The 25,693-nt window shown below is 42.7% G+C and overlaps 1 protein-coding gene across 1 annotated transcript in view; it reads right to left on the bottom strand.

The window, feature by feature from the left end:
* The window catches only part of CUL3 (cullin 3), a 150,567-nt gene extending 132,029 nt beyond the window's left edge, over positions 1-18,538 (bottom strand). The window contains exon 1 of the mRNA XM_077488284.1: positions 18,181-18,538. Coding sequence (XP_077344410.1) covers positions 18,181-18,246 — 66 coding nt within the window. The 5' untranslated portion in view covers positions 18,247-18,538. The remainder of the gene's footprint in view (positions 1-18,180) is intronic.
* Positions 18,539-25,693: the final 7,155 nt, after the last annotated feature.

The following is a 25,693-nucleotide window of genomic DNA, read 5'->3' as shown; positions in this document are numbered from 1 at the left end:
AGGGAAAAAAAAAAAAAAAAAAAAAACACACATTGAACTAAAGTCTGTAATGTAACAAAATAGGTAAAGAGTCAGGGGTGAATACTTTTGCAAGGCACTGTAATAATCACTGGGTTTTACAAAAAAAAAAAACAAAAAAAAAAAAAATTACGTTTTTTGGAAAGTAGACACCCCAAGGTGATTTTATTTATTTCCCAAATGTATTTAGGTGGTCATTATTGAGTGTGCCATTGTCCAATTGCCTTCAAAGCAGTAGAAACACCCCCCCACCCCCAAAAAAAAAAAAAATTATATTGCAACTTACCAATCCTTAAACGTGATGGTTGCATTTTTTGTTTGCCAAAGACAAAGCCCACTCTCCTCTATGGGTGTAAACTGACTGCCTGTCCATTTACAAATCGACTGCCATCCAATCCGATCCACCAGACAGATGGGGAATGGATCCATATCTGTCCAATTTTAGCAGATGTTGGCAGTAGTCAATGGACACATTTCCATTGACGCTTGCTGCTCCATAGAGATTATACTTACCAATCATACCTAGGTGGATGCAGCATCGGTCTGATGCTGCATCTGTCCACCGGTGTCTATGCACTGAGAACCGAGCCCGCCGATCGCTTGGTTCTCTCAGCCACCAGAGAGGAAAGCTGCTGACTGTCAATCAGCAGCTCTCCTGCTCTGCTCCTCCACACTCACTGGAGCGGTGGAGGGGTGGGGAGCGGCTCACTAAGAGGCTGAGACTGCCATCAGTCTAGGCACCTGGCGAATCCAGACTTCCTAAGTTGGGATAAAAGCCAAGTGTGCATGAAGCCACAAAAGATACACGTGAATTCTGGCAAATGTCTTAACAATATTTCAGCAAAAAGCCATTTCAGGCAGCCCCAGTTCTTTATCACACAAAAGACTTGCTATACACCCCATGCAGTGTTTAGGAATGGCAAAATTTTAAAAAATGCATTTGCTTATCACTACAATACTGACCCAATGGTAACAGTGGTATATAAAGAATGCATTGCAACCATATGAATGGATTGTCATTCCCCTTATAATGTGGTGTATTGCCATTCTAGAAACTGTTCAGTCATTCACTGTACCAAACTTCTTTAGGAGACACTTCAACAATCGAGGATCAAACCTACACAAGTGTTATAAACAGATGGCTTTAGAGCAATAATGTTCGTTTATCATTACTCAATAGGCAAACATTTTAAGTATTTGTACCAAGGCCTTTTCTAGTCAAAGTCTGTATAAACACGTTTTGATTATGCCTCCATTTTAACTGCAACCATTTCTACCCTTCAGCATTTGAGAATGGTCCAGGACTGCAGCTGTTACGCTCTAAGGAATTCTACATGGAGGGTCATGGAAGGTGCTGCATCTAGATGAACACTGCTAACACTACATCTAATCTGGTAACAGAATTGGAATTGCCTCATACAGTAGATTTCCTGAGAGAAAATAAAGATCACTGACAAATTTGCTGCACATGTGCAAGAAATTCATAACCCCAAACGAATTACACAAAAAACTAAGCAAAGAAATGGTTAAACTGAATACTCCCATAGGAGGTAACACTTTTTTTTTTTTTGCATTATAAATCTACAAAAGCTTCAATTATCAAGACCACAGAAGTCTAGGGGTCAAAGACCGCTATACTTGCTGTGCTGGATGTAAACAAAAACTAGTAGGTCGTGTCTGTCAGATCCAGGTAAAGATTCATCTATGGAGAGGGGGGGGGGGGGGGGGGAGAGAAATAAAAAAAAAAAAAATAAAAAAAATAAATAAAAAAAAAAAAAAAAAAAAAAAAAAATCGGAAAAGTGCACTTTGTCTTAATGCTTATGCTTTAAACCCCATTGCAAAATAAAATAAAATGAAGCAGGCATAAAAGTATAACACTTAAAAATCACCGGCATTTCAGTTTGTTTCACCGAGTAAAGTTAAAGTGATATTAAAGAGTTCTTTTTTGTGTTAAAAACAAACATGATAGACTTAACTGCTCTATGCAGTGGTTTTGCATAGAGCAGCCCATATCCTCCTCTTTTCGGGTCCCTCCAACACACCTGACCCCCCCCCCCCTTCGAGGGCCTCCACAGCTACTGGGGGAACCCGAGTACAGCTGTAGTTCTGTGTGTCCAGACATGGAGCCCCCGTCCCCCCCTCTCTGGCTTACTGACTGATTGACAGCAGTAGGAGCCAATGGCATGTCGCTGCTGTCTCAGCCAATCAGAAGGGAGAGTCCTGGCAACATCGATGGATCAAGATGGGCTCAGATAAGTATTAGGGTGGCTGCTGCACACAGAAAGCCTACCTTAAAAAGGGGTTGTAAAGGCTTGCGTTTTTTCATCTTAATGCATCCTATGCATTAAGATGAAAAAACACCTGTCAGTGACCGCCCCCGCCCCCCCCTTTTTTACTTAGCTAAACCCTCAAAATTGTCCCACGGGGACATGCTCTCTCTGCCTGGGGTTCTTGGCTCTTGATTGGATAGATTGCTAGCAACACAGCAATTGGCTCCCACTGCTGACAATCAAATCCAATGACAGGCGCCGGGCCCAAGTCATACATTCAGCCTCTATGGATGCCGAATGCAGGAGTGCGCCCGCAAGGTAACCCCCCCACCCCCCGCAAGAGCCACTGAGGGACCCCAGAAGACAACGAGCTGCACAGTGGAGGCAAGTATGATGATATGTTATTTTTACAAAAAAAAAAAAAAACCTTTAGGCCGGGTTCACACCGCTGCGATGCGGGAACGCCGCGAATCCGCGGCGTTTTCCCGCATCGCACACCTCCCGCCGGCAGTTCACACTGCCCTATGCGGACGGCTGGGAGTGTCAATGTTATGTTAATGACACCCCCAGATCCGTCGGCATATCGCAGTGCGATCTGCCGACTTGCACAGGAATCGGATCGCATGGTGTGAACCCCCATGCGATCCGATTCTGTTGAATCCCAAAAAAGGGTCCCGTGCGAGTTTGCTGCAGGAGCGCTGCGAATTCAGCCATACTATCTGTATGGCTGAAATCGCATCGCTACGGAGATCGGATGTGATTTGCTGTGCGAATCACATCCGGATCTCCCCCCGCAGCGGTGTGAACCGGGCCTTAGTGTCACTTTAATGCCTAGAACTCACGAAGATAAAAACCTTTAGCCTTTACAAACACTTTAACTTATCAGGTACAAAATGGCTGGGTCACTTTGGTGTCAGATATGTCAAAGTTCAAGCTGAAATTCAAACAGGACAGGATTCATACTGTAATCAAGGCAATTGCAAACGTTGTAAATGTCAGTCATTTTTAGAGCTTGTTTTTGATACATAAACATGACCTCTAACCATTTAAGGCCCCTTTCACACAGGCGTTCCGTAGGTCTGTTTCATCCATCGACTGGCAAAAAAAAAAAAAAAAAAAAAAAAAAAAAAAAAAAAAAAAACACGGACATACAGGTATCTCTATGGGATAGCAGACCTTAGCGGAAGATCATCCGCTGACATACGTCTCTGCTAAGCTCAGTTTTTTTTATGACATAAGCAAACCCTATTTTTTCTTCCGTATAAAAATAAAATAAATAACACAGAATGGACGAAAAACGGACGATCCGCTGACATCTGTTTTTAACCACTTTACGCAAAACAATGTGCCCATACGTAGCTGCCATAACCCCGGTATTTTCAGGAATGCCGTGCATTTCTCTTTAAGACAAAAGTGGTTTCCATGGCAGATTTGCCACAAGATCACTTATCGGCAGCAAGAGAGGTGTCCACGCCCCTTCTACTGCGCTCTGGTCGTCTCCGCCACTTACCGGACATGCCGGTAGCGAAGGAGACGATCGTGTCATCTCCCGTGGATGCCTGGCTGCCAACTAAGGGGAAGATGGTGCCTGCACGGCACCATGGCATGGGAGGGCGGAAGCTCCAACAGGAGAATTTTTTATTTTTTTTCTCAAGTGACTAATTTTTTTTATTGCATCTTTAGTGCAAATATGAGATCTGAGGTACTTTTGACCACTGTCATGCTTCTTTTCTATTACAAGGGATGTTTACATCCCTTGTAATAGAGATAAAATTAACCCAAAGGTTCCCCCCCCCCCTTTAAAAAAAAAGTGTCAAAATAAAAAATTAAGGTATAGCTGCGATTTTTAAGGGTAAATGTTTGTCACCATTCTACGAGGTGCAATTTTGAAGCATGACATGTTGGGTATCAATTTACTCGGCGTAACATTATCTTTCAAAATATAGAAGAGAAAAAAAAAAAGATCGGGCTAACTTGGTTTTATTTTTTAAATTCACAAGAGTGAGTTACACCCCCCCTCCTCAAAAAAAAGTGCGCTTGTAAGACCGCTGCGCAAATACGGTGTGGCAAAAAAATATTGCAACTACTGCGCGTATATATATATATATAACATTTTCTATAAAAAAAAAAATGGATTTTAACTTGTAAACAAGTGTAAAAAAGAGGTTCGGGGCTGAAGTGGTTAAACCCCCACCCCCCCCCCCATTAAACACACTGTATATAGCCGATTGTCAAGGAGGGGGGACCCAGAAGCCAGCCGACGTGTCCCTAACAAGTGATGGAGTCATCAGCTGTCAAAAAACAAAAGAAAATAACACAAACTGCAAAATAAACGGCATGGACTCCCCGGTCCATACCAGGCCCTTCGGGTCTAGTATGGATTCAGTGGGGACCTCCCATTCCCCCCCAAATTAAAAAAATATATATTAAAAAAAAAAAAAAAAAAACGGCATGAGGACCCCCACCAAGATTCATACCATACCCTTATACAAGCATGCAGCCTGGCAGGTCAGAAAAGGGAGGGGACAAACCGAACCATACTAGGTTGCATGCCCTCAACACGGGGGTGGTGCATTGGGGTGTTGATGGGGACAAGGGCCTGTTCCCAATAAACCTGGCCGGTGGTTGCCGGGGTCTGCGGGAGGGGGCAAGATCCCAGCCCCCCCCCACTGTGCAAATGGGTATCAGGTACATACTACCCCCTACCCATTCACCAAAAAGGCAATGAAATGTAATAAAAGGAAGATATAAAAAAAAAAATGTATAAACACCCCAAGAGCAGGTTTTTGACAATTCCTTTATTAATAGCTCTGTCTTCTCCTGGTGCCGACCTCTCTGCTGTCGTCTCTTCCCGTAGCCATCAGATAACTTCACCTGGAGAGCCCACCCACTGTGATGTCACAAGGGCAGGCTCTCCAGGTGATGTCATCGGATAGCCACACAACATGGCTATATAACAGATGCCAGACAGACAGTGGACGACAACACAACCGAGGAAGACAGCAACAGAATAACAGCGGCTTTTTAATTTTTGTTTAGTGGGTAACCGGCAGCAGGAGAAGACATCGCTATTAATAAAAGCAGTTGTCAAAAACCTGCTTCCCCCCCCCCCTGCCTTTTTGGTGAATGGGTAGGGGTAGTATGTATCAGATACCCACATAGGTGGGGCCCACAGACCCTGACAACAACCAGCCAGGGTTGTTGGGAAGAGGCCCTTTGTCCCCATCAACATGGAGCAAGGCGATTTGGGGTGGGGAGTGCAGAGCCCCCCCCCCCCCCCAACACAAAGCATCCACTCTCTTGAGGGCATTTCTGCATGGTATGGTTCAAGGGGGGGGGGGGGGGGGGGTGCCCGCTTGTCCTCTCCTTTCCTGACCCGCCAGGCTGCATGCTCGGATAAGGGTCTGGTATGGATTTTGGGAGAGGGCCCCATGCCTTTTTTTAGCATAGGGGTGTCCCCTCCAAATTCATACTAGAACCGAAGGGCCTTGTATGGATCTGGGGGGACCCCACGCTGACTCATCGGTTGTTAAGGACACTGCGCCCAGCTTCCTGGCCTCCTCCTTAGCAACCAGCTGAATAGGGTTTGAAGTTCAGTCACTTTTTTTATTTTTTTTTAGAACAAAAAAACACCCAACCACAAAGCCTGTCTGAATCCAGGCTAAAAAAGGGAAACTACTCATTTTTATTTTTTTAAGTTGACACATCTAACATAGGTTTTTCTACTAGGACACAAAAATCTTAGGTGTCACAAAATGATTGTAAAAGTTTTTGTTTTCTTTTTTAAATACCAGATACAGAGCAGCCCCTAAAAAAAAAAAACCTTTGCTGGGGTCCCCCCCTCCTCTTCTGTGGGGAGGGAGAGGGAGAGGGAGAGGGAGAGGGAGAGGTACGTATATGGGGGGCTAGAAGTAGCTGAAAGTTTGAGATTTTGTGGTTTTAAAGGATTAAAATGGATGAAAACCCTGTCCTATAACCAGTGATGTGGACAGCCCCAGAAGACACACAGGAGATGAAATAAATCCTCCAAAACATAAGTTTTACATGTATATCTGCTGTCTTTCCCTTTCTATACTCTTTAGAAAGTGTACGCCTTACAAATGTTTCCTCCTGTTTCAGCAGTGGGAAGGAAGCCTGGTCATACACTGTGCGACAGGTGACTAGAGGAAAGGTAAACCACCCCCCCCCCCACATAGGCAGAGGAACAAGGAAACTTGCAGAGCTGTGCTGTGAATAGACCAGCTCTCTGCTAATTTATAGCACCCTTCCCAACACAGATTTTAAGCTGCTTTTATCTTGTGTCGGAGAGCATGTCAGAAGCCATCATGCTGATAACAGAAGAATGAAGCAGCAGAAAGACACATGACTTAGTGCTTTGGAGAGAGATAATTAAACACTACAGATACATGTGCCCAGGTCAGATTTCAGGAATGGTGTTTACATTCACTGCATTTTCCACATTAAAGCAGAGTTCTACCCAAAAGTGGAACTTCCGCTCATTGTACTCTACCCCCCTCTGATGCCACATTTGGCACCTTTCGGGGCGTGGTAGAGGATACCCGTCTTTCACAGGTATCCTGTGCCCACTTCCGGGAGACTCAGGCACAGATATATTTGTGTCACCGCTTGAGCTCCCTCCTCCTTCCCTGGCTGCCGGGCCAACAGAAGAGAGGAGCGGAGCGCAGTAGGGTTCCTGGCGTGAAGGCTATGTGGTCATTTTCCCTTACTCGCAATGGAGAAGGCAGCACCCAACATCGCTGGACTCCAGGACAGGCAAGAGCCTGATTATTAAAAGTCAGCAGCTGCAGTATATGCAGCTGCTGGCGGACGTCTGCTTTAAAAAAGGTGTATATAAAAAATAAAAATAAAAAGCCCCCCCCCCACACACACCTTCAAAAAGGAGACATCCAGCCTGAGCTTGTTTGGCTGGTTTTCTCCTATGGGTCACAGGAGTGCAATTCATTTTGCACTCCTGTGAACCGTTTTCAGCAGAGAGCAGTCTGAAGTCCGCTCTCCGCCAATGTCACTGGAATCAGTTCAGGCAGCACGTCATCACAACAAAGTCTGGATCCGCCAGGTGTATGGACTGATGCTCACCTCAGCCTCTCAGCGAGCTGCTGAGAGCCCGAGATGGCCGCTCCCCACAGCTCAGTGCTCCAATGAGTGTGGAGGGGCAAAGAGGAGAGCTACTGATTGACAGACACCAGCTCTCCGCTCTGGGATCTGAGAAACGAGCCATCGGCAGGGTTAAGTTGCCCGGTTCTCAGTAAAGAGGCGCTGGGGGACAGGTGCAGCATCAGACCAATGAATAGAAAACAGAATAGACAAACTAAAGCAAAAAAATTCTTGCAGAGGAAAAGCAAAAGAACAATTAGGGGTAGATTTACTAAAACTGGAGCACTCAGAATCTGGTGCCGCTGTGCATGGTAGCCAGCTTCTAACTTTAGCTTGTTCAATTAAGTATTGCCAATAAAACCTAGAAGCAGATTGCTTTCTATGCAGAGCTGCACCAGATTTTGCACGCTCCAGTTTTAGTAAATCACCCTCAGAGTTTCCTCAGTAAGAGTGATCAGAGAACAACCACATATGTCCACAAGTCTCCATGACTCACGATGATGGCCATGGCAGAGGTGGTTTGGGCTCAACTCCATTCCACAGAGCTGCAACATTTACTGCGGAATTGGGACCGGTGGCAAGGTTGTCTTGAATCAACAGTTCTAGTAGAGATTTCTCAGTCCCTCCTGGGATGGGGGGGCATTTTCTCACAAAAACGGTCATCTGGGCTCAGAATCCCCCATACAAAATAACTATAGACACCAGAGCCCAAATACAGGTGAATCTCAAAAAAATAAAAATAAATAGAAAAAGATCAAAAAGTTAAAATTTTAGTGATTCAATTCAAAATATTGAAACTAATATAGATTCATTTACACACAGAGTATTGGTCTTATGTAATATTCCAAATTTTCTGAGATACAAAATTCTGCGATCTCACTAGCAATACACCATAATCAAAATTAAAAGAAAAGGAATGCTTGAAATATATCAGCGTATGTAATGAATCTATAGAATATACGAGTTCCACTTTTTGAACTGAAATACTGAATTAAAATGATCTTTTTGGAGACGCACCTGTAGATTGCATATCCCTGCTGTAGGCCATTGGCGGACCTCCAGCTGTTGCAAAACGATAAAGTCCCATCATGCCTCTGTCTGAGTGTCATGGGTGTGGCTGTCAGAATCTTGTTATGCCTCATGGGACTTATAGTCCTGCAACAGCTGGGAGGTCCGCTAATTGCATATCCCTGGCATTTGGGTGGTAAAAAACATGGGATCCTCAAACCAGCCAACTTCAGAGAACTTCTAGCCATCGGGAAAGCTTTGATTGCCTTCAAAGAAAGAACAGGTTGTGGGGTCTTCAGACAATGCAACCACCGCTGCATATATCAACAAATTGAGTTATTCCATAACTGGACCTTTGTGCTGAAAGCAAAAGCAGAAACAAGAAAGTGGAAAAGTACAAGCACACAAGCAAAGCTTCAATCAAGGGTGACCTTAGACAGCAGAATTTAGTAGCACAGGCAGTGGGAGGGTTACGTATTCAACATCTTAAACTTTACTAGCTGTACAAGCTAAAATATCACAAGGTTTCAATCTTTATGGACCTGTCTGACTTCTATATTAAACAGATTTTTTTTATTTAAAGTAAAAAATAAAAAAAAATAAAGGATTGTTTAGCAGGTTGCCTAAAGTATTCAGAATTTATACAGTCAATAGAGTTGCTAAAGGGAATCTCTCCGATTGAGCAAAAGTAGTAGCCACCTTAGGCTTCATTCACAGAGGGCGTAGTATATCATACAACCTTGTTTACCTGCACAGAGTGCTTGAGGCATCCCTATCGATGTGAATTGACTCAGAAGTTGCCTGGAAACAGCCGTTATGTCCCAATATGACATCCTTGTGGGTGGGTGCATGCAGCTGAGCATCCACAAAATCACCTTGTCTACATTCGGGGACAAGCATCCACAAAGAGGTTATATTGGGACACGGCGGCTGTGTCCAGGCAGCTTCTGAATCACAATTGACATCATTGGGACTGCCTGCATAGGGATGTATGTACACATGCGCATTCCTGTGTGGGTAAACACTGCCCTGCATTGGTGTACAGTATAGCATGCCATTGTGTGAACACGGCCTTATTGTATCCAGCATGAATACTTTTTGAACTACTAAACTAAAACAAGCACGTGGCCAATGTGTTCATAACTTCTCATCTGCATACTTGTTCTGGGTCACTGAATCAATCAGTATATGAGCAGCACAACAGCCAAAAAACTAGCATTTCCAGGAGAGGTCAGCAATGACAGCCTACATATTTGTACCAGTACAAGTGTCCTTTTAGGCTGCCATATGCCATTTCAAGCAAAATCCATCAATACAGTATGTGATTTCAGAATGATTTGACGGTTTTGAAAACACAAGGCGCCCAAAATCATTCACAAGAAAACGTTAAATATTTTTTGTTTTACAAACCATTTTTATTGAGAAAACGTATAAATATTTATCATACAGATCGGTGAACAATAGACAAGCTGTACAGAGTCGGTGGACTGCCTCTGGTCCTGAAAGGACTGTTCAACTCTTTAAGTAAGGTATCTTTAGTAAATAGTCATTTTAGTTCAACTGAAAGGGATTTCCCCAATTTTCACACGAATGCTTGCTGTACAATATATTTAAAATCATATTTGGAGGATAGATTAGTAAAAATTCAATTAGCTAGAACTAGCAATAGATTTTTAGATTTCTGAACAGGCTGAACAAGACCAAAAAATAAAAAAAGTCTATAGATGCTAAAAATCATGGATGGAGAAACCTCCACTGCCAGCTATTAAATCCCAACAGTGACTGCATCCAATAAGAAGTCATTGATGTTTGGCCATATTACAACCTGTGTCCATTTTTTGATCGACTTTTTTGAGCCAGGGGGTGTCAACAGGGCCATCCATGGCTTACATTTCAGACACAATAAGAGCCACATATGGCCAACTTTACTGTATGTCAGATGGGTTGTGTTGGATAGATTGGACTTCTACAGCAACAAAAACCTGGCTAAGTTTTACCCAAACTCCAACATTAACCAAGAAACGTTGTTTGGCATTCTTCCACTTCAAAGTAGTCAAACTGATATCTTCCATTTTTTGTTTTATCATAAGCTTTTATAGAAGGGTACAAAACATTCAGGTATAACAAGAAGGGGTTTAAACCCTTCCCTAAATGTGTCCAAAAACGTATAGAAATCCTAATGTGCCTAAAGCAAACAAAAAAAGAAGTATGGAAGAATTAGAATGTCAGGTTTTGTTTTAATCTGTGTCCCATTAGTGGAGATTGACTCCGCTGTTTGTATTGATGACCATAGTCAAAGAAAACGAAAATGTGGGGAAATCTAAAATGCTAGGGCTGTTCCCAAAACAAAAAAAAAAAAAAAAAAAGGAAATCTTTCAATAAGGATACCTTGATTGGGGAAGCTCTTTTAACCGCTTAAGGACTGCCTCCTGCACATATACGTCAGCAGAATGGCACGGCTGGGCACAATCACGTGCCTGTACGTGGCTTTTTAAGTGCGCCGATCCTGATTACGAGACCCGATCCTGAGCTCCGTGACCGTGGCCCCGGACCCGATCGCCGCTGGTGTCCCACCGGGTCACAGAGCTGAAGAACGAGGAGAGGTAAGCGTAAACAAACCTCTCCCTGTGCTTCCTACTGTGGTTGTCACCGATCGTCTGTTCCCCGTTATAGGGAAAGACATTCAGTGACATCACATCATGCCAGGCCACGCCCACCTACTGTTAAAAAAGTTTTAAATGTTTATTGTGTGACTATTAGAAAAACAATATTCCTGAGACTGATAAAAAAAAAAAAAAAAAAAATTTACTTCTGAGCACATTATTGTATTAACTTGTATTGTTTTGTCTTAACTAACTCCATAGTAAGTTGTAGAATGATTAGGTTTAACTAAATATGATAGTCTAAGAATGTACAGGAAACATGAATATCAAAATAAAGTACCATTGCGTACCATAACAACGTTATTTATGTTTCCTCAGCCAATAGAAGCATAGAGGTGGTATTCTTGTAGGGTATGAGGAGGAGGGAGACATTATTCTTTTGTGAGACTTACTGCAGCTTTTGTACTGTAAGCATGTCTCCCTTTTGTGGGCCACATCAGAAATAAATTGTTTGCGTCTCAATACATCTGGAGTTTTGACTGATCACAAGAGAAGATTCCGAACACCTACTATATATATATATATATATATATATATATATATATATATATATATATATATATATATATATCTCACCGCCATTACTAGTTAAAAAAATATATATTTATAAAAATGCTATAAAACTATCCCCTCTTTTGTAAACGCTATAACTTTTGCGCAAATCAATCGCTAATTGCAATTTTTATTTTTTTACCAAAAATATGTAGAAGAATACGTATCGGCCTAAACTGAGGGAAAAAATAATGTTTTTTTATATATTTTTTGGAGATATTATAGTAAAAAGTAAAAAATATTGAATTGTTTTCCAAAATTTCACTCTATTTTTGTTTATAGCGCAAAAAATAAAAAACCACAGAGGTGATCAAATACCACCAAAAGAAAGCTCTATTTGTGGGGAAAAAAAAAACTACGCAGTGCCGAAACGCAAAAAGGGGCCTGGTTCTTTTGGCTGCAAATTGGTCCGGGGCTTAAGTGGTTAAAGTGGTTGTAAACCCACTAAAAACAAAAAATAAATAAAATAAAACCTGCAAGACAAAAAAGGAAAAACAAGAGTTACTTCTGGGTATCGCAGGATCTGGCGCTGCGATTGGCCGAAGCCTTGATGTCACTCCCGTGCATGCGCTCTGGACCCGCCGGTAATAAGAACGCGCTATTGCGTCAGTGACGATGATTTCGGCACATGCTGATACAGGGGATATCTCCTAAACTATGTAGGTTTAGGAGATACCCACGGTAGTTACAAGTAAGCCTATAATAAGTCTTGCCTGTAACAAAAAGTGGTTGTAAAGTGTTTACAACCACTTTAAAAGGGTTATTCCTCTCACCTTGAGGGTGGATTCACATCTATGCAATTTGGATGCCGATTTCCCCGTATCCCATTTACATAGCAGGAGAATGTGACCGGCTCTCTATGGAGTCAATTCACATATATCCAGGGTGGCCGTGCAACACACTTCACTGTGCATCTTTCGCTCTGTTTCAGGGCGGAATTCAGGCAAAAGAGTCCGCCCTGCTTCGCCCCTGAAACAGAACAGGGACGCACAGCATTCCTGTGTGATATGCAGCCAGTTCCGGTGTGAACCAAGCCTGAAAGTGAGGGGAAATCAAACAGTTCAGAGTGATTCCCCAGAATAAGAAGGGCAATTTTCAGTTGGAGACACTTGTTTGAAAACAACTGTAACAGGGGAATTTCCCCTACTTTGAAAGATTTCTTCTCACTTCCTGTGGTGTCTCTGGTACAGAGAGGAAGTCCAGGGAAATAAACTGGCAAGGATTTTAATCCTTCCCTACTTTGTCCAAAAAAATATCTTGTTGTATCTAAAGCCACTTTTTTTTCTCTTTCTTAATATTGCAGTAGGGAAGGGTTTTCATTGCCGTTTGTATGCCAGCTGGAGAGGTGCACACTCTGTCCTGGAGGCCACTGTCACAGAAAAGTGGGGGAAATTCAAAATATTGTGTTACCTTGCCCAGAGAGTAGAGGGGAAGGCTTCCAAAAGTGATATTTGTTCCGAGACTATCCTTTCCTCTGGAGATATTCTCTTTACACACACACACACACACACACACACACACACACTTTCTGTTGTCCTGATATTGGGAAGAAAAGCAGAATCTCCTCAAAACAGCAAAAACTCAGGGTTTTTTTTTTTTGTTTTTTAAATAATAATCCCTTCTACCCGAAGTAAAGAAAGGTTTGGCTCTAGAGATACTTCAAGAACCAGTTACTGTTTTATTGAACACCTTCAGTATTTGGTGCTTGTAAGAACCATCTCCTGGCTGGACTCTCTCGTTTCCTGTTCTAGGAACAACACTTGACATTTTGGATGTTCCCTGTCTCTTTTTTATTGGCATTGGCCACCAGTATAATCAGGATAGGGCGATTCTCCCTTAAAAAAAAAAAAAGGGACACAGACAGAGGGTCTAGTCCTCTTAACCCTTATTAACCACTTGACCGCTGAAAGAGTTATCCCCTTCATTACCAGGTCATTTTTTGTGATACGGCACTGCAATACTTTAACTGACAATTGTGCGGTCATGTGACCATGTATCCAAATAACATATGTCCTCTCCCCCCCCAGAGCTTTATTTTGGCACCTCTGTTTATTTTTGGTGCTAAAACACAAAAATAAAAAAAGTTACACATTTTTTTATTTTCTGCTATAAAACCCATAAAATGATATACACATACACACACATATATACAGGTCAATGTGTATTCTGCTAGATATTTTTAATAACAAAAATCCCAATAAGCATATATCGATTGGTTTGCGCAAAAGTTATAGCATCAAACTATGGGATATTTTTATTTTATTTTTCACTAGTAATGGCGGCGATTATCGGCCTATAGTAGGACTGCGACATTTGTACACTGACACTTTTTGGGGACCAGTGACACTAATACAATGATTGCTAAAAATATGCACTGTCACTGAACTGACACTGGCTGGGAAAGGGTTAACCTCAGTGGCAATCAAAGGGTTAACTGGGTGCCTAACCAGTGCTTTACTACACTGTGGGAGGTGCTTTTACTAGGGGAAGACATGGATCCCAGTCCCTGCTTTGCAGAGACACAAGATCCATGTCTTCCCTTCTGTCAGAACGGCTACTTGCCTTGTTTACATACACGCAGACTGCTATTCTGTCTCTCTGCAGGTGCTGGTGGACATTGAACCGATAGGCTCCCGCTGTGGGTAATCACAGCAGGCATGATCTGGAAATGTCGGATCACATCTATATACAATGTATACATTATCCGGTACAGAGGTACCACCCCATAGAATAAAAAACTGCTATAGGGCGGACCTTAAGTGGTTAAGGAAAACAAATTTTGGTCTTGGATAAACATTCAGCTTTGACAGTAGAGGAAGTTTACAACCCCTGCCTGGTTATTCTTTTTTTTTTTTTTTTGCACAAAGTAAGCGGGGAACCTCCCAAAATTAGAGGAATTCCTATCTTAGACAAGTTTAACCATAGGAAGACTTCACCCTTCTGATGACAACACACACTGGATGGCACCCCACTTTTACTTCCTGTAACAACGGTCACCAGTACAAACAGCAGTGTGAATCTCTCCCACAGTATGAAATAAAAACCTGATAGAGGATCTAACCTTTTATCGATTGGATTTAGATACACTTTCAAATTTAGGTTTTGGAAACAGCAAATTCTTTCTAGTTTATTTTGAGCTGTGTTCTATTGGTGTGGCTTCCTGTCCCAAAAACACAAAAGGACATTAGAGGAAATCTTGCAAAAAAATAAAATAAATGGTCCCTTTATACAAGGCGTACATATGGTAACATGGGCCTCTCTTAGATTTTATTGTTCTGGTGATAGCTTCAATATTTTTGCATTTCCTTTTTTGAAGACAATGGCCACCAGTACAGAGGGTGACTTTCTGCTAAAAAGACACAGACGTAACTGATAGAGGGTCTAACCCTTCTTTACCCCAATGAAGAAAAACAAATACTTTGGTCTTGGACATTAAAATGGTTGTAAATCCTTACATATATCCAGTGAAGTGACTGGCTTCAGGCGTTATACAGAGATGAAACAAATTCTACATAGGTTGTCCCTGTTTATATGCAGCCCTCTCTTCTCTACATCCAACGTGCAGAATTTATAAAGCTTGTCTGATGCATCAACATAAAGAGGGCAGAGAACTGAAAATGACACTCTGGAGAACTCAGTGAGGAGAGCCGATTGGAGGGAAAAGACACATCCCCTCCACACAGCTGAGGCTGTCAGTCTCCTGGAGGTCCCTCCTGTCAGAAGTGACTCAGGCAGATAGCAGAGGTGACACTTAAAGCTGAGTTCCAGCCAGAAATGGAACTTATGCTGATCAGATTTCCCCCCCCCCCGCCCCCTCCGTTGTCACATTTGGCACCTTTCAGGGGGAGGGGTCTAAAACAGGTATTTGCTCCAACTTCAGGCAAGCTACGCCATCTACACGCCCTCCTCCATCTCTTCCGATGTCTTCTGGGAGACACACAGGTCCCAGAAGACAGCAGGAATCACTCAGAACGTGCAGCATGACTCACGCATGTGCAGCAGGGAACCAGGCAGTGGAACCGCAAGGCTTCACTTACTAATACCATTACTGAAGATGCCAGCACCTCCACCCAAAGCCAAGGAATGGGTCGACTGCGGGCGCCCTGGACAGGCAAATGTCCCCATTTTAAAAAAAGTCAGAAGCTGCAGTATTCGTAGCTGCTGAATTATTATTTTTTTCCAGGTGGAACTCCGCTTTAAGCCCCTTTGACACTGATGGACCGATCTAGTCCACCTGTCAGGTTTTCAGGTGGACCCAATTGGACCATCCATTGCACTCTATTGAGTGGCAGATGTCAAGGGACATGTGTTCGCTGACACCTTCTGACATCTGATTCGATCTGGTAGAACTCCTCTTTAAGCCTTTATTACATTTTGGACACAGTAGGAAAGATTAAAACCCTTTCTAGTTTCGTTTTGCTGTGTCTCGCTGTGGAGACTTCCTGTCCCAAAAACACAACAGGAAGTTAGAGGAAATATCAAAAAAAAAAAAAATGAAAGAAATTACCCTCTTTAAGTGACCCCATTAGAATATTCCCCTCATCTCTTGTTATAAAGTGTTGGATATCTCCTCACTTACATTCTCTGACAAAAATCACCAGGACATAGAGAGTCTACCCTAAGGGGACAAAGAGGTTAATTTACTAAAACTGGAGAGTTCAAAATCTGGTGCAGCTCTGCATGGCAGCCAATCAAGTTCCAGGTATTGTCATAGATTAGACAAACCGAAGTTAAAATCCGATTGGTTACTATGCACAGCTCCACCAGACTTTCAGTGCTCCAGGTTTGGTAAGTCTCCACCATTGTGACAAAAAAAAAAAAAAATAACCACATAACAGAAGGTCTAGCCCCCCCCCCCACATACACACACACACTGTAGTCGAATCTAAATAAAGTTGTTAGCACTGCCTCCTGGCAGCACTAGGGTTGTCAGTTTAAATCCCGACCACGGCACCACCTGCCTGGAGTTTGTATGTCCTCCCTGTGCAGGTTTCCTCCAGGCGCTCTGGTTTCCTCCCACACTCCAAAGACATGCTGGTAGATTACCTGGATCCTGTCTAAATTGGCCTAGGTATATGTATGAACGCGAGTTAGGGACCTTAGATTGTAAGCTGCATGGGGGCAGGGGCAGATGTGAAAAAAAAAAAAAAAATATATATATATATATATATATATATATATATATATACACACATACATACATATACATACACACACTGTGTAAAATGACAGCGCTATACAAGAACCTGAAATACTCAAAGACCGCCTTTGTGTTTGCAGTGTGTATATGGGATGTATAGCGAGAGGACCCTATGGACAGGTTCTATATACAGCCTCCTTTAGGCATGTATGGGATGTATAGTGAGATGACCCCATATACAACCTCCTTTAGGAGTGTATAGGATGTATAGGGAGATGACCCCATATACAATATCTATTTACAGCCTCCTTTAGGAGTGTATTTGATGTATAGTGTGATGACCCTATAGACAGGATCTATATATACAGCCTCCTTCAGGTGTGTATGGGATGTATAGTGAGGCGACCCCACAGACAGGATCTATATACAGCCTCCTTCAGGTGTGTATGGGATGTATAGTGAGATGACCCTATAGACAAGATCTATAGACAGGCTCCTTCAGGTGTGCATGGGATGTATAGTAAGATGACCCCAGACAGGATCTATATACAGCCTCCTTCAGGTGTGGCGTGTATGACAGGATCTATAGACAGACTCCGGTTGTTTTGGGATGTATTGTGAGATGACCCTACAGACAGGATCTATATACAGCCTCCTTTAGGAGTGTATGGGATGTTTAGTGAGGTGACCCTATAGACAGGATCTATAGACAGGCTCCTTCGGTTGTTTTGGTATGTTTAGTGAGGTGACCCTATAGACAGGATCTATAGACAGGCTCCTTTGGTTGTTTTGGTATGTTTAGTGAGGTGACCCTATAGACAGGATCTATAGACAGGCTCCTTTGGTTGTTTTGGTATGTTTAGTGAGGTGACCCTATAGACAGGATCTATAGACAGGCTCCTTTGGTTGTTTTGGTATGTTTAGTGAGGTGACCCTATAGACAGGATCTATAGACAGGCTCCTTTGGTTGTTTTGGTATGTTTAGTGAGGTGACCCTATAGACAGGATCTATAGACAGGCTCCTTCGGTTGTTTTGGGATGTATAGTAAGATGACCCTATAGACAGAATCTATAGACAGGCTCCTTTGGTTGTTTTGGTATGTTTAGTGAGGTGACCCTATAGACAGGATCTATAGACAGGCTCCTTCGGTTGTTTTGGGATGTTTAGTGAGGTGACCCTATAGACAGGATCTATAGACAGGCTCCTTCGGTTGTTTTGGGATGTATAGTGAGATGTCCCTACATACAGCCTCCAGTGTGAGGACAGATGACAGGAGTAGGGAAGAAGAGAGAGTATGGTGTGTATTGGTGGCCCCCTCCTCTCCATGCTGTCATTGTGTTTACACACAGAGAGCCCCCTTCCTCCTCCTCTGCCTCCAGGTGATCCCCTTTCCCCGCCCCCTCCTGACTTACCGGGAAGGCCCGGATCCTCATCTTCGTGTCCTTCCTACTGCCGGTTCCTTTGCTGAGGTTCGACATGTTGGCGGCGGTCGCCCTGCCTCGGCCCCGGGGCCCCTCCTTGTCTCCCCCCGGCGTGTGTCGGTGTGAGGAGGCCCCGGGCCCGGCCTGTCAGTGAAGGACCTTCCTCCCGGGACGTCCTGCTTCCAGCCGGTCCCTCCGCCGCCGGTGTGCCTAGTCCTCTACACGCTGAGGGCTCCTCTTCCTCGGCGCTGACTAAAGCCCTCCGCTATGGCGGACAAGCAGCAGCAGCATCCCCTCTCACTCTGCTCGAGCGGCCGGTGGGAGGAGCGCGATAGTGGAGGGGGGGTAGGTTCTCGCGAGACTTACTGGCTTCCTTCCACCCCCTCCCTTCCCGCACTCTTCAGCCTGTCACAGCAGCATGGAGACGTAAAGCACAGCTGGAGCGTGAGCTATTGGGGCTCGTGCCTTCTGGAACTCTGATTGGCTGGGAGGCGGGGTCTCGTGCCCTCGGAAGCCAGCCAGCGTCTGTACGTTTACACCGTGTACTAGGCTGATGTTTCAAGCTACGCCCCCTCACCAGCTCCAGGTCTGCAACGCACCGCCATGCAGCTGTCTGTCTCGGGTCGCCTTCCTGAACATCTTTATTAGCACACGTAGAGGCAGACAAACGTGCAACTCTTCTGTAAAGGCTTAGTGCTCTGTGCTTGTAGGGGCGCTGTCTGGACCTGCTCTGTTTAAAATTAGTGTGGAAATAAAATAAGCTGGCCTGATCTTCTTCCTAGCATGCTGACACAGAATTTTCATAAGAACAGGATCTTTACCGTATTATTTAAAGGAGATCTATGGCTAAACCCCTTTTTAAATCACTTTGGATAGAGGAATTTCCATCTGTATCCTATTGGGAAGATTCCAATCATTTCCTGTCGGGTTCATGCAACAGGAAGTAAGAGGAATCAGAAAGAAAACAGTGCTTGTCAGTCCTCTATTAACCTATTACACCTTAAAGTGATTGTAAACCTCAGACATGAACTATGGACAAAGAAAACTCTCCTTACCTTTACAGCCAAGGAAGCTGCTTCTGTTTGCTCTGCAACTACCATAGTGCTACACATGTGATAGGTTATGACACCAGCCATTTGATGGTTTGACAGTTTGGTTGGGAACACAAGCAAATGTGACAGTTACCTTTCCCAGCATACCAGGAATATAACTGTTTTTTTAAACCCTTAAAGCTCATTCAGATACATGTATGAAAACCGCACAGATTTCAATTGCAGAGACATCAGTCTCATGCGAGTTTCAGTGAGTTTTTATGCGCATTGACATAGTTTTCATGGGCAGCAGCATACCTCCCGACTGTCCCTTATTTGGAGTAATGTCATTCTGTCCCTCAACTTTTTATCTATCAAAAGCTTTTTTTTTCCAGTGCTAAACCTTTCATCTGATTTCTAAATTGCTGCATTTGTAAAATTCCAAAAGCCAATATAAAGGAATAGTAGTGGTATAAAAAGCACGTGTGGTTTTAACTAATCTTGTTTTTGTAGCGGCGGGCTCCTGAAGAGCATGCGCTATATTTTTTAAAGTTAAAACTTTACCCAAACTACAGTTTGGTTTGGGTCTATTTGTCTAAATTTGACTTCTGTGTCAGTTTGACTGGACTGTGAGATGTTCAGCCTGGCCACGGGGGCATTGTCTCTGGTGGCAGGCGTGGAACTATGGTCTGGTCAGGCGCTTAAGTTACTCTCTTTTGGAGCCAGGTCAGTGGGAGTGGCCCTCTCGCTGTGCCCTCTGGGAGACGGTATTTAAAGCGGGAGTAAACCCAGTTTCAAAAAACACTTACATTCCCGGCATACCGGAATTGCTAACTTTCACATTGGTTGTACCAAACTTTCAAACCATCCAATGGTTGGTTTCATAACTGATCACATGTGCAGCATTATGGCAGTTGAAGAATCATTAAAGGCCAAGATGGCAGCTTCCTTGACTGAAAACAATAGAAGGGTTTACTTCCACTTTAAGATACGGACGTCACGTGGTTCCGGTCCAGTATGAGGTGCTGATTACATGGTCCTGGTCCTCCTGACCAGCCCCCAGGAAGGCTATGGCCTGTGGTGCAGTTCCACCCGACTAATGCCTCGGGGCTAGCCCAAAACATGGAAACGAGAGGAGGATTCTAAGGTGGTTGGGTGCCGTCTCAGGTTAGGGAGAGACCCATTGAACTTCGAGCATTCCAGGGGAGGACTCTTTAGAAGAACACCACGTACGGGGGTTTTCTTAACAAGAGCCGAAGTAACCGAGAGAATCCGGTCTTGTGGATATCGCAGAGTGCAAATAAAGAAAAAATATATTGTGCTAACCTAAAACAGGTGAAATAAAGCAGCTACACACGAATGTGACCAAATTCATATAAACAGAAAAACTACAATGTAGCGCTAAAAAGTAATAAGAATGTGAAGTGTATAACACTAAAAAAAGGAAGTCCAAATCTCAAATTAATAAATGAGTCTTTGAAGTTCGTGAAGTACAAATATGAAACTCAAATGTGATAATTCACACAGAGTGTAAACCAAAAAGTTAGAATGTGATGTGTCACACAAAGTACAAACCAAGAAATAGTCCCGGACACGCTTCACTTCAGTGACATCAAAGTAGAAAAAAATGGGTACTCTTACCGGAACAACTGGACCAGTGCGTGAACACTAGGTCATGCAGGCATATATAGATGGAACTCCGATGAGACCACACCAGTCTATCCGCCACTGGAAGGACTGTAGATCCTCAGGCCAGCAAGGGAACGATCCACATCACCACGGAAGCTCGAATCCTCCTCAGAACCACTGGACCAGTGCGTGAACACTAGGTCGTACAAGGAAAAATAAATGGAACCTTATGAGACCACACCAGTAGGGATCCTCAGACCAACAAGGGAATCTGCATCACCACGGAAGCTCCAATCCTCCTCTCCAGAAATCAAAAAATGAAATGACAAAAGAGGGCAATTCCGGCCAGTGGTTGGGCGGTATATGGAGCCAAACTCGTGATAGGGGTCATATGCAAAATAAAAAAGAAGAAAAACAGCTTCCCATAGTGTAGGTTGAAAAAATAAACAAATAGCTGTTTATTGGCATAAAACCAGCATAAACAAAACAATAAAAATAGAATATAAAATAAAAACGTGATCACATGTTAAAAAGCAATACAGGGATCATGATAACCTCACCCTACATGTTTCATCCAATAGGACTTCAACAGGGGAATCTGTTGAAGTCCTATTGGATGAAACGCGTAGGGATAGGTTATCATGTTCCCTGTATTGCTTTTTACCATGTGATCACGTTTTTATTTTATGTTCTATTTTTTATTGTTTTGTTTATGCCGGTTTTATGCCAATAAACAGCTATTTGTTTATTTTTTCAAGTAAGTAATGACTTATTTTTGCTGTGCATTAAGGTGAAAAAACTTCTAACAGTGACTGGCCCCCCAACCCCCGACCACCCCCCCCCACCCCCCCCCCCCTCCGTTTTACTCACCTGAGCCCTTCGATCCCTCGGCAACGACACGCTCTAGCTCTCTGCCCGGGAGTTCTCGGCTCTTGATTGGACAGATTAATAGCAGCGCAGCCATTGGCTCCCGCTGCTGTCAATCAAGTCCAATGATGCGGGTGCCATGGGGCGGGGCCAAGTCTGGCATTCTGTGTCTATAGACGCAAATGCTGGACTCGGGAATGCACCTGCAAGGTAACCCCCCCGGGAGAGCGCTTCTCCCAGGGGGTTAACCAATGCAAGGAGGAGCCGCAGGAGTCTCCCGGGGCCCCCAGAAGACAATGATTGGGGCCACACTGTGCAAAACAAACTGCACAGTAGAGGTAAGTATGATATGTTTGTTTAAAAAAAAAACAGGGGTTTACAAACCCTTTAAGGGGTCCAAATGTCACATGGATTTTTTACCTTCTTCTGCTTGATTCTTAAACTATGTTTTTGGTTATGTAGTGTAGTTAGCACCTTTGTATATGAGTTCTCAAAGGGTGTACTGAGAGTCACTGCAATTAAATGCTTACAAGGCTTCTAAGGACTACCCATATAATATCTCAATGACTAATGTACAGGCAGCCCATGAAGTCTATGCAGCTGACTACTAGCAGAGTCACAATAATCTTCTCAGCTGGCTGGTATAGAAGTGATGTATACATAGATCAGTTATCTGTTGGTCTGCCCCTAGGTGGAAGGCTCTGAACTCAAGTCTGATGTTTTTTTTTTATTTAATTCTTGTTGTTGAGAGGAAGCATGGTGAGCATTTTAGCTATACATTTAGTTCCATTCATAACTGCTTAAACACGATAGAGCAGGTGGCTTTATAGCATTTTATTATGAGAATTTTCAGAACATTTTTGTGTCAAGTTTGTAGCAAATTTTAGTAGCCTTAACGATTGTAGACATAGGTGTGTGCAGCCTATTGCATTAGGGTGTTCATCTCAAAGCTCAAACTCAGGTGTGTGTGTGTGTGTGTGTGTGTGTGTGTGTGTGTGTGTGTGTGTGTGTGTGTATGTGTGTGTATGTGTGTGTATGTATATACAGTATCTCACAAAAGTGAGTACACCCCTCACATTTTTGTAAATATTTTATTCCATCTTTTCATGTGACAACACTGAAGAAATGTTGCTACAATGTAAAGTAGTGAGTGTACAGCTTGTATAACAGTGTACATTTGCTGTCCCCTCAAAATAACTAAACACACAGCCAATAATGTCTATACCGCTGGCAACAAAAGTGAGTACACCTCTAAGTGAATTTGTCCAAACTGTGCCCTTTTAGCCATTTCCCCTTCCCGGAGACTTGTTAATGTTACAAGGTCTCAGGTGTGAATGGGGAGAAGGTGTGTTAAATTTGGTGTTATCGCTCTCACTCTCTCATACTGGTCACTGGAAGTTCAAAATGGTACTACATGGCAAAGAACTCCCTGAAAAAAATAATTGTTGCTCTACATAAAGATGGCCAGCTCAGTTTCAGGGTCTTGGCAATCTTCTTATAGCCTAGGCCAGTGATGGCGAATCTTGGCACCCCAGATGTTTTGGAACTACATTTCCCAAGATGCTCATGCACTCTGCAGTGTAGTTGAGCATCATGGGTAATGTAGTTCCAAAATATCTGGGGTGCCAAGGTTCGCCATCACTGGCCTAGGCCATCTTTTTTTTTCTTTTTCTCAAAAAGTTTTATTGTTTTCATTCAAGTAAGTTTACAACAAGTTTTGAACATACATGTTGAATATGAGCAATATGAAAATGATAAGAACAGAGAGAACAAGCAGTCATGTATACAACAGTACATTTTTGTATAAAGTTGTACTTGTGTTGTGTTATTTTAGCCAACAATTTGGTTATTTTGGTTATATGTTTCTAGGCCATCTTTATGTAGAGCAACAATTTTTTTTTTCAGATTCTCAGAGAGTTCTTTGCCATGAGGAGCAACGTTGAACTTCCAGTGACCAGTATGAGAGAGTGAGAGCGATAACACCAATGTTAACACACCTGCTCCCCATTCATATCTGAGACCTTGTAACACTAACGAGTCACATGACACCGGAGAGGGAAAATTACTAATTGGGCCCAATTTGGACATTTTCACTTAGGGGTGTACTCACTTTTGTTGCCAGCGGTTTAGACATTACTGGCTGTGCGTTGAGTTATTTTGAGGGGACAGCAAATTTACACTGTTATACAAGCTGTACACTCACTACTTTACATTGTAGCAACAATTCTTCAGTGTTGTCACATGAAAAGATAGAATAAAATATTTACAAAAATGTGAGGGGTGTACTCACTTTTGTGAGATACTGAATATATATATATATATATATATATATATATATATATATATATATATATATATACACACACACATACACACAAACACACACCGTGTGCACCAATATTAGGCAAGGTGTATTTTTGAGGATTAATTTAAGTATTGAACAACTACAGTACTCTTGGTCAATCCAAAATCTTAATAAACCTCAAGCTAAATATTTTATAAAGTAAAAGTGAGGTTTTGGCTTTCTTAGGAGAATATCTATGTGTGCATAATTATTGGGCGACTATTAGTGTGCAGAATTATTATGCAAATAAATGAAAAATTAAAATTGTCCCATCTACCTTGTTTATTTTCATCTGATAGAGTGAAATAATAAAACAAACAACTTAAAATTGACAAATAAACATTTCTGACATAAAAAAAAAAAAAACGAAGTGACCAATATAGGCACTCTTCTTTTCAATAATCGTTATAAGCCTTTCATTCATGGAGTCTGTCAGTTTTCTGATCTGCTGACAATCAACTTTTTTTGCAGCAGCAACCACAGCCTCTGAGACACTGTTCAGAGAGGTGTACTGTTTTCCTTCATTGTAAATCTCCCGTTAAGGACCGGAAGGATTTGCCTTCTTAATGACCAGGCCATTTTTCTGCGATACGGCACTGCGTCACTTTAACTGAGAATTACACGGTCGTGCCACTCTGTACCCAACCAAAATTTATGTCCTTTTTTCCCACAAATAGACCTTTCTTTTGGTGGTATTTGTTCACCTCTGCGGTTTAATTTTTTTGCACTATATACAAAAAAAGAATGACAATTTTGAAAAAATAAATAAATAAATAAACAATATTTTTTACTTTTTGCTATAATAAATATTCCACAAAAAAGAAAAAAAAATCTTCATCAGTTTAGGCCAATATCCATTCTTCTATATATTTTTGGTAAAAAAAAAATCACAATATGCGTATATTGATTGGTTTGGGCAAAAGTTATAGCATCTACAAAATAAATTTATGGTAGTTTTATTATAAGTTTTTTTTGTTTTTGATCAGCGATTTCTAGCGAGACTGCGACATTGCGGCAGACATATCGGACACTTTTGACACTTGTTTAGGACCATTGACAGTTATACAGCGATCAGTGCTAAAAATAGCCACTGATTACTGTATAAATGTCACTGGCAGGGAAGGGGTTAACACTAGAGGGAGATCAAGGGGTAGTATTCCCTAGGGAGGTGTTTCTAACTGTGGGGGAAGTGTAAGGGAAGTGGAAGTGACTGGAGGAGGAGAAAGATCGCTGTTCGTAATCATTAGGAACAGCAGATCTGTTTCTCCTCCCCTGACATAACGGGAATCTGTCTGTTTACATTGACAGATCCCAGTTCTTTCTCTCTCAGGAGCGATCACGGGTGGCCGGCGGCCATCGCAGCCACTGGGCATGCACATCTGTTCCAGCGTCGCACTGCAAGCTCGCCCATGCCACATGGAGCTCTTAAAGCAGCCCAGACGTACAATGAAGGCGATTTGCCCAGGAAAACCAACCTGCCGAGGTACAACTGTGGCAGCTGGTCTTAAACTGGTTAAGAAGGATCCACAAGTTCTCAACAGGGTTTAGGTCAGATGAGGAAGGGGGTCATGTCATTATTCTTTCAGCTTTTACTGGCTAGCCACAAAGTGGATGCATGCAATAGGGCATTATC

This window comes from Lithobates pipiens, unplaced genomic scaffold, assembly GCF_037356315.1.
Source record: "Lithobates pipiens isolate NorthernLeopardFrog02 unplaced genomic scaffold, aLitPip1_a1.2 Scaffold_18, whole genome shotgun sequence".
Classification (NCBI taxonomy): domain Eukaryota; kingdom Metazoa; phylum Chordata; class Amphibia; order Anura; family Ranidae; genus Lithobates; species Lithobates pipiens.
This window is presented reverse-complemented; position numbering and strand designations above follow the sequence as displayed.